The sequence below is a fragment of the Myotis lucifugus genome, unplaced genomic scaffold (genome assembly GCF_000147115.1).
Source record: "Myotis lucifugus unplaced genomic scaffold, Myoluc2.0 scaffold_208, whole genome shotgun sequence".
Lineage (NCBI taxonomy): Eukaryota > Metazoa > Chordata > Mammalia > Chiroptera > Vespertilionidae > Myotis > Myotis lucifugus.
Window position 1 is genome coordinate 1,647,353 of NW_005871256.1, and position 12,055 is coordinate 1,659,407.

Consider the following 12,055-nt stretch of genomic DNA (forward strand, 5'->3'; position numbering starts at 1 on the left):
CTCTCAAAAAGATTCCCCAAACGAGACACCCGGGGAATATATTGGATTTTCTTGGGGAAAATCTCCAAGCTGGATTGTGAAGAGAGATTCAGAAAGGAAAAAGTCAAATGGAGGCCGAAATTGCCAGTCAATATCGGACACAAAAGAAAATTGGAGGTAAGCTCTTCCAGCCATGAACTTGTGTTGTTGGTGATGATTTATAGTATTGCGGGAAGAGTTTACCTGCCAGTTACCGCTTCATCCACTACGGCTGAGCTGCTGGTGAAGTTAAAAGTGAGCATCTGACTTCGCATTGTGAGCTGCTGCAGACTTTTCCAGGGTGAAGCATGCTTAGTCAGTGGCCTCCTAAAAACATGGGCATTTCCTGCCACTCAGGGAGGTGAGCATTGTTACCCCATTTACAGATGGGGAGGGGGCTTAAGTCAAGTCATATGGTTGACACTTTGATTTGAACTCAGACTTTCTGATTCTAAAGCAACAGGCTCTTCTCCCTGGAGTACAAAGCGATACTTTGTGCCAACAGCCCCCTGGAATGTAAAGCCTTTGGCAGCTTCTCTCACAGGAGTCAGGGATCTTGATAAAAATGATGCTATCTGCTCGGGCCAGGTTACAACTTAGTTATTTTGTGTAACGTTTATCTGTGGTTAGTAGTTACTCCTTTATCCAAATAAACCGAGTATAAAGATGGCGGAAGATAAATGCTGGGCTGAGCAGCTGCTTGATTCCTCCCGTCATACTGCGTAACTGCTCCTTGCTTTCCTAGTACATAGAAACCGTCACCTCTCGCCAGAGCGAGATCCAGAGGTTCATCGCGGAGGGCTGCAGAGAGGCGCTCCTGGAGGAGAAGAGGCGCTTCTGCTTCCTGGTGGACAAGCACTGCAGCTTCGCCAGCCGCACGCAGCACTACCACCTGCAGGTGCGGCGGCCGCTGTGTCCCGTGGATTGGTTTTTCGTCTTTAAATGCCCTTGAGATGCTTTTAAAGGCAGTTCCACACAAACCCCAACACAGAGCAGCGGACCTATTTTGCCAATGAGATTTCAAACAGTTTTTGGCCAATTTGAATATTTAACTTTTAGACATTTATAGACATATAGATGTTTATAATATTTTTCATTAGTGTATTTATCCGTCCATATTTAAAACCATTGATAAAGTAGTGTTCAGTAATTGAGAAATGGTACATTTTTCCTTTTCTCGCCCGTGAATCAGCTCTGGTCCAACTCCCAGGGCCACATCTTCGGCCTCAGTGCCTTCATCAGAGCCACAGAGTGAGGCCCGGGCCCAGGTCCACTCCCCACATGGTCTAAGATGCTCACCTCGAGGGTCCATGTGTATGTGTCCCTGGAAATTGTACCCAGGCCGCAGACCCCATTTGCAGCATCAGGGCCCGTGGTCAGAGCTCCTTTTCATTCTTCTTTAAAGTGTTGGCAATCTCGTCAGCTTTCCTGCCCTCCTTCACAGCAGCTGTGAGCTTATATCCCCAGAAAACATTACAAAACATGCACTCAATGGCCTTTCCTCTTTGTTATATTATGAATTGTGTTGGGTTTATGTAAGCATCCAAAAGTAGCATTGATTGACATCAGTTATTCATTGTTATTCATAATAAAGTAATTTGGAGAGTGCTGCATGATATGAGGCACTAAGAGCATGGTTATAAGGCAACTTCCCCTTTTTTTCAGGTGAAAAAACACAAAACAAAACTGGGCCTTGTATGTATGCGTATATCATGTTACGTATTCTATAAAGTCTTTAAGAAATATTTAGCCACCAAATCTAAATAGCAAAGATCTGCCCAGCCGGCACGGCTCAGTGGTTGAGCGTCGACCTATGAACCAGGAGATCAGGGTTTGATTCCCGGTCTGGTCTGGGCACATGCCCGGGTTGCGGGCTCGATCCCCAGTGTGGGGCATGCAGAAGGCAGCCGATCAATGATTCTCTCTCTCCATCCTCTCTGAAATAAATATATATTTGAAAAATAAATAGCGAAGATCTAAACTTGTTACAAGCATGAACTGCTCCCTTAGGTGATGACTTTTGTCACCAGTGCATCTACTAGTTCCACATGGGAGGGTGCCCTGGGGCAGGGTCGTAGGCTGGAGAGGACAGAAGCAACCGTGAAGTTCTTCTTTGGCGACGTCCTGTGGGCGATGGGGCACTCAGTGTCGTGAGGTAACCTGGCCAACTTCTGAGAGCTCTAGTTGTTAGCAGTCTTTCTTACACTTAACCTTGGGTCCCAGTTAGGCTTTTTATCATTATTTTTAAAATATATTTTTAATGATTTCAGAGAGAGAGAGAAACATCAACAATTAGAATCATTGATCAGTTGCCTCCTGCACAACCCCTACTGGGGATCGAGCCCACAACCCATGCATGTGCCCTGACCAGGAATCGATCTGTGACCTCCTAGTTCATAGGTCAAAGCTCAACCAGTGAGCCACGCCAGCCAGGCCCAGTTAAGTTTTTTAGAGGGACACAGACCAAATCTGCTTTCTATATGCATCTCTTCAACTTTCTGAACATCCCTCTGTGCTGTCTCGTACCCCAGCTAAGGCACCCAGTCCTGTCAGTGGCTCCTGGGTGAAGCAGGCTATGCAGTTAGTGTGTCGGGGTGACAGCACAGAGGTGGTTTGGGGGGCAGGCTTTGCCCTCTCAGGATTTCCACCAACACCCCCAGACCATACCTGATGAGCAGAGACTCTAAGTAAAAACAGTGTGTCTGCTATGAAACCAGTTCCAAGGAAGGCCCCCTGCTTCCCTTTTCCAAGCAGATTGCTGCCCTGGAAAAGGCCTTCAGGGAACCTCCAGCTGTAAGAAGCAGAGCCAGGCTTGTGGGAGCCTCTGGGGTTGTGGGACTTCTCTCTGTCCATCTGTGACTCTGCTGCACAGTTCAGCCCCATGGTCTGCCAGCCCGAGGGCCAGAGCGCCCCTCAGCGCTGGCGCTGACTGCAGGGCCCACCGCACTTTGCCTGTAGCCCCTCGTCTGTGCACAGATCTGACTCCTCTGACTTGTAAATCCGGTTTCCCTAAGCTGAGTCCACTGGGTCCCCCACCCGTCTTGGCGGTGTTTTCCATAGGAGTGGGAGGGAGAAAGCGGTGGTTGGCATTTCTTGGTGATTAATACGGATCGCTCAACCCTTCCCTTTTAGCTTTTGAACTTGTTCTTAATCATTTACAGTCCTTATATTAGTCTTAATTATTCACAGGGAGGGAGAAGATAAATTCTTTTAGAACAGAAGCCTACAACCTTCTCAGCAAATAAGACAGCAGATACTCACAGAGGCTCAAACTACTCCCTGAATTTCACTCAGAGCTCCCATACTTCTGGTGATAAGCCGGCAATGCATTGTCAGTGATAATCATTTGATGTAATTTTTGTCAGCTCTTCCGACAATACACATTTACCTGCCATTGTGTTTCCTTTGGATTTACAGTCGGCAGAATTACTGAATTCCAAACTGCCCAGGTGGCAGAAAACCTGCGGTGATGCCACCAAAGTGCCAGAGGAAATCATCAACATGATAGAAGAAATAAAGACCCCTAGCTCCACCCCCACGTCCTGGACGCCTCAGCCTTCGCCAATGGTCCAGAGAAGCAGCGTGGTAGGAACCCACTACCTCCAAGATCTCAATTGTGTATTTGCATATTTAAAAGATATGTTTTTATTGATTTTAGAGAGAGGAAGGGAGAGGGAGCGATAGAAACATCAATGATGAGAGAGAACCATTGTCAATTGCCTTCTGTACTCCCCCTAATGGGGATTGAGCCCAAAACCCAGGCATGTGCCCTGACCAGGAATCGAACCGGTGACCTTAGTGCAAGGGACAATGCCCAGCCCACTGACCCACACTGGCCAGGGCCAAACAATCCACCTTTCTGTGCAGGAAGTGATAACTACTGGAGCTAGGTGTTGGGTGCATGGAGATTTATGGTGCTATTCTCTCATCCGTTTTAAATCTTTCTAAAATAATTTTTTCCCATTTCTCTTTCTGCCCTCAAAACACAATAACAACTGATGGGCTCATTAGAAGAATGGAACTGCTTGGAAAATTAAACCGAAACACTTCCAAAACACAGTGCAAACACAGAACGAGGACTTTTTTTTTCATGGGAAAGAGGAGAAACATGTTAGGCCAGCTGAGACATGGGAAGTACACTCCACTGCCTGCCCAGCATCACCACCGATGTCTCATGGGGATCTCACATTCAGCTGGTCCAGAACCAGTGAACGGCAATGTCGTCCTTCCAGTAGCTCAGACACAATGCGGCAACTCCGCTCTCTTGTTCGCTTATGCCACTGTCAGTCCATAGGCCAACCCTAACGTTTCCATCGTCAGAGCATGTCCCAGTCCAGCCCCTCAGCCCTGCGCTGCTCTGACTGCAGCCCCTCAGAGAGACCGTAGCAGCCTCCCGCCTGGTCTCTCATGTGGCAGCCAGGCCGATCCCGGACGCGCAGAAATGACCAAAACCTCGATAAGATTGCAGAATGTTAGGGATAAAGAGAAAATTTGGAAAACCTCTAGGGAGGGAAAAAACAGATTATTTACAAAGTAAAGAAACTTATGCAGACCAGATTTCTTGTTAACAAAACAAGATGTTAGAAGTTAATGGAACAGCCAGCCGGTGTGGTTCAGTGGTTGAGACCCATGAGCCAAGAGATAGCTGGTTCGATTCCCGATCAGGGCACATGCCTGGGTTTCGGGCTCGATTCCCAGTAGGGGGTGTGCAGGAGACAGCTAGTCCATGATGTTTCTCTCAATGTTTCTCTCTTCATTCCTCTCTTTCAAAAAAATCAATAAAAACTATTTTTTTTTAATTAATGGAGCAAAGCACTCAAAGTTCTGTGGAAAAATTATTTCAGATGTAGAATCCTCTGGCCGAGTAGCACTGACAAGGGAGCCTGAAATCCACAGAAGGAAAGCAGATTAGTGGTCACCAGGGGGCGAGAGTATCGGGAGTGCCTGCTTTGTTTTTGTTTTGTTTTGTTTTTAAAGATAATGGTTTTGTTTTTTTAAAGACAAAAAATGGAAAAAATATATTATTTAAATAATTCAAGATGGGGTATAGCCCTTCAACTAAGGGAACTTGGGGAACTGTGGGACTTAGAGTATGTGATATGAAGCAGCCTGGAAACTGTACTTCCATTGCTATGTTAGACTAATAGTAAACTAATGAAGACTTTTCACAGGCTGGGAAAGACTACGACACCCTTTCTAAGTATCCACCCAAGGTGCCCCCGGCTCCTTCAGGCAGAGTGGTCACCAGCCCTTTGATTGATATGTTCAATAACCCAGCGACAGCTGCACAGAACTCGGGTAAGGCATTTTTCTGTAAAATTCCTGTCTAAAACTTTAAAATCAATATTTTGGATAAATGCATCTTGAGGTAGCGGTGACTAAGCATGTATATGGCACATGTCCAACATTGAGGAGCTTACACCTCAGAACAAACACAGGTCTGGGTTTATGGAAAAACCAGGAGACGTGTTATACGTGACACCTTTTCTGACACATACTAATTCTGTATACCGATTGCTCTTTACAGGAGTAAATATGCTATTGAAAGGTTGTTTTTGAAATAGGATATGATGTACAGAGAGCCTCCCATTGTGTCCTGTATTTAGTGGTAATTGTAATAATTTTTTTTTCAATAAAACTATAAGGTTCACGTAACAAAATTGTGGTTGTTGATCTTACCAATAGGCTCAGTTTGAGTTATAATCGGTGATTTTCATCATCAAGCAGCACCCAGGCCTCCTGGGTATGTAGTTCTGCTGCTGAAAGTCCTTAGCTCTGTTGACTGTATTGCAGTAAATTGGGACCAGTTGTTTGCGGACATTTCAGGAGGCTTTGGTTAGACTCAGCTCTGCCTACAGTAGTCTGGCGCCCAGGACCCTGGAGACTGTTGCGGCGGCGAGCCCCTGTCTCTGGGTGACTCGCAGGGTGAAAGTCGTGGCCGCTGAGCCGTGTGCTAGAGAGACCCCGGGTTAGCGCACATGCAGCTGTTGGGGAAGAGATGAGATTTTCTGAATGGCAGCTGGGGAGATAATGGTCTGCAAGCATTTGCCTTTGAAGGAAGGACTGCAAGTTATATACCATGTACAGTTAAAATACATAATGCTGTGTGCATCCCAGGCATTCAAATGATTCTTTGATTCTTTTTGGTAAAAGGAAATAACATTGCTAATGGATTCAGCACTGCTGACGTAATCAGAGAGCGCGTGGTGAGAAGTTAGCAGAGTTTACAGAGTAATTAGTAAGACTAAAGAGGAAAGCAGAGAGAGATCTTACATTGTTTTAAATAGTGGGCTAGCAAAATCTGACTGGAAAAAATACCTAAAAAGAAAAAAATCTCCTTTCCAATTTTGGTTTTGAGTGTAAATAACAGGCGGTATTTGAATTGAGACACAAAGTGCACAGCGTGCTGCTCCACGGAGTGCGGTTTGGACTGTGGAGCCAGGCCGCCCGCAGCTGGTTCCTGGCTCTGCCCGGGCCAACCTCAGAGGCTGTGAAGGGCTCAGTTAAGGTGCTTGTCCTCACGGCAGCATTTCCAGTCTTTGGCCCAGATCATGGGCAGTTGGGTTAGAGTTGAGGCCTCCCTCAGCCTGTGGTTCGTATTGAGAGCAGGGAAGGGAAGCATCGTTTGGTGGTGGGCGGCTTGCCTGCCTCTGAGAGCCGCCCCGATTGAGGCAGGAGTGCGGGGAAGCCCGGCAGGCCCTGCTTTATCCCCTCCGTCTGCAGAAGGGGCCTCCTTGCAGTCCCCTGTAGTCCCTGTCCCTCCCGCAACGGTAAGGGTGTGGCAGTAGAACACGCCTGGGCTTTGTGCTGGAAGTGGCCCGATTGTCGTTCTTGGAAAAGCCATCACCACTGTGTTGTCCTCAGCTTCTTCGGAGGATCCCAGTTTACAGCGATCGGTGTCTGTTGCAACGGGACTGAACATGATGAAAAGGCAGAAAGTGAAAACCATCTTCCCGCACACGGCTGGCACCAACCAGCTTGGCTTCGAGCAGGGAGACGTCATCACGCTGCTCGTTGCTGAGGAGAGAGACGGCTGGCTCTACGGAGAGCACGACACCTCCAAAGCGTAAGTCTCGGGTGGGTGGTCCCCTCAGGAGCCAGAGCCCAGCGCTGCAGAGAACTACCGTCTCTCCTGTGAGCGGCACATGGTCCTTGTGGACATACTAGCATCTTAGCGAGCGCCATGGTCCTAGTTTAGCTGTAGTTGTGGTTTAGTTCAGCGGTCGCCAACCTTTTGGACCTCACAGACCGCCAGTGGTCCTCGGTTGGCGACCGCTGGTTTAGTTAACTGGAGCTGTTCTGTCCCAGGCTGTTTTCTGCATGTGTGCATGGATAGATCAGTTCGACACAAGAATAGAGCATTAGACCCTACGCGTCACTCTGAAATAGGTTTTAAGTATTCTCTTGTTTTTTGAGAACAAAACACGTGACTTTGGATTTCTCAAGGATAATCTGCATATCAGATGTACTTTGAGACTTAGCACATAAATGGTTTTCTGTGTAGATTACTCATCTATTAAACAAAACCAGGAAGGGGCAGGGGGCATTAAAGGGAATCCAAATAAAGGAACACTGTATGTGAAGCACACATTGTGTGATGGGGTGAGAGGTCGTCAGCGTGTTTATTGTTCACGTGTCCACTGCCAGCCCACAGCCAGGCCTTTCTCTCCTCCGCCCGAGCAGGAGGGGCTGGTTCCCGTCATCCTACACGAGGCTGCTGGAAGAGAGCGCGCAGGAGGCAGTGAGTGTGCCCGCGCCGAGGTAGGACCGGCTGTGCTCACAGGGCCCAGTGACAGGGAACTCGACCTGCTGTTTCCAGGCGGATCAGAATTCTGTCTGATTTGTGGGGACTGAGCAGGAGACTGCTGCTCACACGCTTTCCTAGTGGTTTCTGTGTCCACGGGCTTTACTGACTATCTGCCGTGAAGTTTCCCGGCCCAGGCCCACCCCTCAGCCCTCTAGGGCACTCCCAACGTCCCACCCACACTGGCTGCATCCCTCTTTTCCCTCCTTTTTTTTTGTTAATCCTCATCCAAGGGTATTTTTCCATTGATTTGTAGAGAGTGAAAGGGAGTGGGAGAGACAAAGAGAAACATCAATTGGTTGCCTCCCACACAATCCCTGACCAGGAGCCAGGGATCAAGGGCCTGCAACTGAGGTATGCGCCTTTAGCTGGAATCGAACCCAGGACCCTTCAGTCTGAGGGCAGATGCCTTATCCACTGAGCCAAACCAACTAGGGTCACCGTTCCCTCTTGACCTTCCTGAGCAGCCTGCAACACTGGGGGACACCTTCTCTGTAACGCTCCCTGCCGGGTTTCCGGACCTGGCCCTCTATTGTCCTGGCACCTCACCGGCATCCTCCCTCTCCTCACAGGCCACTCCCCCGCCCCCTGTTTAAACATAGGTGTTCCTCGGGGTCCGTCCTCAGTCCTGTTTCCTTCTCTCCTTCCTGTGCTGTGTCTACTACCATGGTTCCTATTACACCGATGGGCTTCCTTTGGCACCTCTATCCCAGTAACCCCTAAATCTGCACTCCAATCCCGATAATATCTACGATACTGTGTGTGTGTGTGTGTGTGTGTGTGTGTGTGAGAGAGAGAGAGAGAGAGAGAGAGAGAGAGAGAGAGAGAGAGACCTCCTCCTACCCAGTCCTTCTTTATGATGATTCTGTTGTCGTTCTGATCGTGGCTATTTTGAGTGCTGGGATCTGGTGGCAGGACCTTCTCTAACTTGTTCTCTAACTCGGGCCATTAGCCCAGCGCCCGTGAGGAGCATGAGCACCGTGGACTTGTCGGAGAAGAGCTGTGCTGCCGTCCCCATCCCCCCTCCCGATTACCTGGAGTGCTTGTCCATGCGAGCGGCCGCAGACAAGAGAGCAGATGTTCCCAAGCCCACGTCCACCTTTAAAGCCCCGGCGTCCGGACCAGAAACCACGTCTCTCGTGAGTAGAGCTGTGTATAATGTCCTGTGTACCCAAATCCTAAGTGGCAGTCTCTGAGGTGTGGGGGACGGTATCTGAGGTGTGGGAGCGAGTCTCTGGGGTGTGGGGGACGGTATCTGAGGTGTGGGGGCGAGTCTCTGGGGTGTGGGGGCAGGACCTTCTCCTCGCTCCTCTTGGTCCCCTTCTCTGTCACATAGCCTTTCCACCTGCTAACTCCAGTCCCTTCATTTTTATGTACCTGTAAGTGACTATTTACACACAAAGTCCCTAGGTTGCCAGACTATCTCAGGTTTTAGTCTCTCCTTGCTTTTGGTCATGGCTGCAGTCCCTGAGTCTCTTAATCACTGTTTTCTGCATTTTCTTCCATTTTCACATTGTTTTCTGAAGGAAGGTTTAAGGTTAAAAGTGGCAACCTAATCCCTACGTCTTCAGGAAGTGTTGTGCAGAAACCGTATGTGCATTATCTTTAATGCTGAGCCACTTGTAAGAAAGTCAGCAGACAGCTGTCTTCTGAGTGACAGGCAGGGGTGGGCTCTGGAGGTCACGAACAGAGGACCATGTGCCAGCAGCATCCCTGCAGCCTGGAGTCTGTCCCTTGGTCCTGAAGGGGGGATCTGGGTGGCACGTGAATAGCAATAGCAGAGGACTTCTGAGGGGGTGACATCTAAGCCGACACCTGAATTGCAAGGAGCCCACCATACAGGGGTCAAGAGGAGGAGCTTCCCAGGCAGGAGTAGAAAGTTTAAAACCCTGAGGAGGGCACATCCTCTGCATCTTCAAGCAGCAGAGAAGGAAGGTGATGATTCCAGGGTTTCTTGTTCCCCTCACTTTTTTCAGTGTAAATTATATAGCAGAGGAGGAGGAGGAGGAGGAGGGATGGAGAACGGGGAGGTGGCTGGGAAGGTGCAGCTGGGCGGGCAGCTGGGAGCGCCCACGTGCGCTCAGTGAAGTACCATCATCGCAGGTCGGAGTGGGCAAGTTTGGAAAAAGAAAATCTGTTCTGAAGAGTAAGAACGGGAACATGCTATAGAAGAGCAGTAGGCATTCAGGGCCAATGCCATAGGCTCAGTGACAATTTGGGGTCAAGATTTAACTTGAAAGCAGTCGGTGTGGCTGTTTCTCCAGCAACATGCAGCTGCTCTGCTAAAGCCCAGAGAAGCGGAAGGAGCCCGGGGAAGGCGTGCCCAAGGTTGCAGGTGGCCTGGCACCCAGCCTTCCTCCTAGAAACACCCCCAAGGTGCTGCTGGTAATGCACACAGTGGGTGCTTTTTAGTTCTCTTCCAGTCAGTGTGTGGTCCTTTCTGTGATGCGTGTGGAAGCCATCTCCCTGCTTCTCATGGCCGGGGGGCGGGGGAGAGGGGGTCTCAGTCAGTCCCCATCACCACCACTGCTGGTGGTCTTGTTCACCTGTGAATGGTGCACAGGTGGGCTCTCTGAACTGGGATCCCTCCTAAAAATGGCCATGTTTTGTGTGAGCCTTCAGATGTCTGGAACATGCCTGCCTTTTCCCAGGCTGCAGTGCCCTGTTCTGGTCCAGGAAATGCAAGGCTTTGAAAGCTCATTCAACTACATCTTTTCTAGCTTCCCTTCTTTGATAAGCTCACTGCACTGTATTTTGTTTGCAGCTTTTTCTTTCCAAATTACCCCAAATAGCTAACTCCAAAAACTGTTCAAAAGTGGCTGTTGAAAATGGAGCTATTCCATTCTGTCGGCATGGAGGGAGCTATTGCTTGAAAGGGCAAAGATATCAAATGCTATTTTATTAAAGGCCCTAGTATGTTTTAAAACAATATTCAAACTATTTGGAAATGACCTTAAGGCATTCCTAAAAATATAAAAGTTCCTTTTGCTTAGAGAAAAAAACTTTTACAGCTGCACGTCCCAAACTCAGGGTCCAGGTTGGTCCAGTGTGACCTGTGGGTCTCTAGCGCCTTCCGGTTGTGTTTGATTTTCAACGTCCTTATAGGAAAATTCAAGCAAAATGAAAGTGAAAAGAATAACCCAGTGACCTAGTAATCTAATTCCAGTAGCCACTCCATCTACCTATCTTGTATTCAGCTCTCACCCACTCACTCCCAGATCAATTTGAAGCTAATGCCAAACCCCCTATCATTTCACCTATAAGTATCTTAAAGGTCCTTTTTAAAAAAATATGACCACAGTACCAATGGTCATATCTTTAAAAACTGACAGTAATTCCCGAGTATCATCAACCAGTCACTTCAGTTTCTGATTGTCTCATGAAAAATTTGACAATATATTTGTTTGAATCTGAATGTGGGTCAGCTCCATACGTTACGGTTGGTCGCTGAGTCTCATGACAAGTGTTTGTCTATCTACAAATCTCCCGTCTGTTGTTCCTGTAATTTATGGGTAGAAGCAAGTTGTAGTCCTGCAGGTGTCTGTCCCAACCTGGGTTTTCCTGACTGTAGCTCATCGTGTCCTTGTCCACATTCCCCTTCCTCCTGTATTTCCAGCCTTGATCAGAGCCTGCTGTTGTTTTGTTAGCCTGTTTTGTTTTGCTAGACCATTTCATTGGCCATGGCTAGTCCGTCCAGAGGCACATGTGTCCGATTGTCCCTCTTCTTGTGCCATTAGCAGCCATTGATGATCACCTGCTCCATTACTTTATTAAGGTCGTATGATGCCTTTTTTTTAAAATATATTTTATTGATGTTTTTTTTTTTTTACAGAAAGGAAGAGGGATAGACAGTTAGAAACATCGATCAGCTGCCTTCTGCACACCCCCTACTGGGGATGTGCCCACAACCAAGGTACATGCCCTTGACCGGAATCAAACCTGGGACCTTTCAGTCCGCAGGCCGACGCTCTATCTACTGAGCCAAACCGGTTAGGGCTCGTATGATGCCTTTTAAGGTAAAAAGAATCTTGCCCCAAAATCATATTGCTGGAATTACAAATAAAAACACTGGCATTTTAGCCAATGCAGACAGTTGCCAATTTTAGAAAATGACAGCATGTTTTACTTCTCAGCATTTTTACCATGTGGATAAAGGTGGATGAAGAAAGCATTGATGTAGTTCTTACTACACTGAATTAGATAAATTGAAAGATCACATTTTTAAATACCAAT

The 12,055-nt window shown here is 48.0% G+C and overlaps 1 protein-coding gene across 1 annotated transcript in view; it reads left to right on the top strand.

Annotated features, from left to right (window-relative positions):
- BAIAP2L1 (BAI1 associated protein 2 like 1) overlaps positions 1-12,055 on the top strand; it is a 75,513-nt gene that overhangs the window by 53,692 nt on the left and 9,766 nt on the right. The window contains exons 6-11 of the mRNA XM_014463384.2: positions 764-916; positions 3,436-3,603; positions 5,190-5,316; positions 6,883-7,084; positions 7,702-7,779; positions 8,775-8,961. Of these exons, the coding sequence (XP_014318870.1) occupies positions 764-916; positions 3,436-3,603; positions 5,190-5,316; positions 6,883-7,084; positions 7,702-7,779; positions 8,775-8,961 (915 nt within the window). The remainder of the gene's footprint in view (positions 1-763; positions 917-3,435; positions 3,604-5,189; positions 5,317-6,882; positions 7,085-7,701; positions 7,780-8,774; positions 8,962-12,055) is intronic.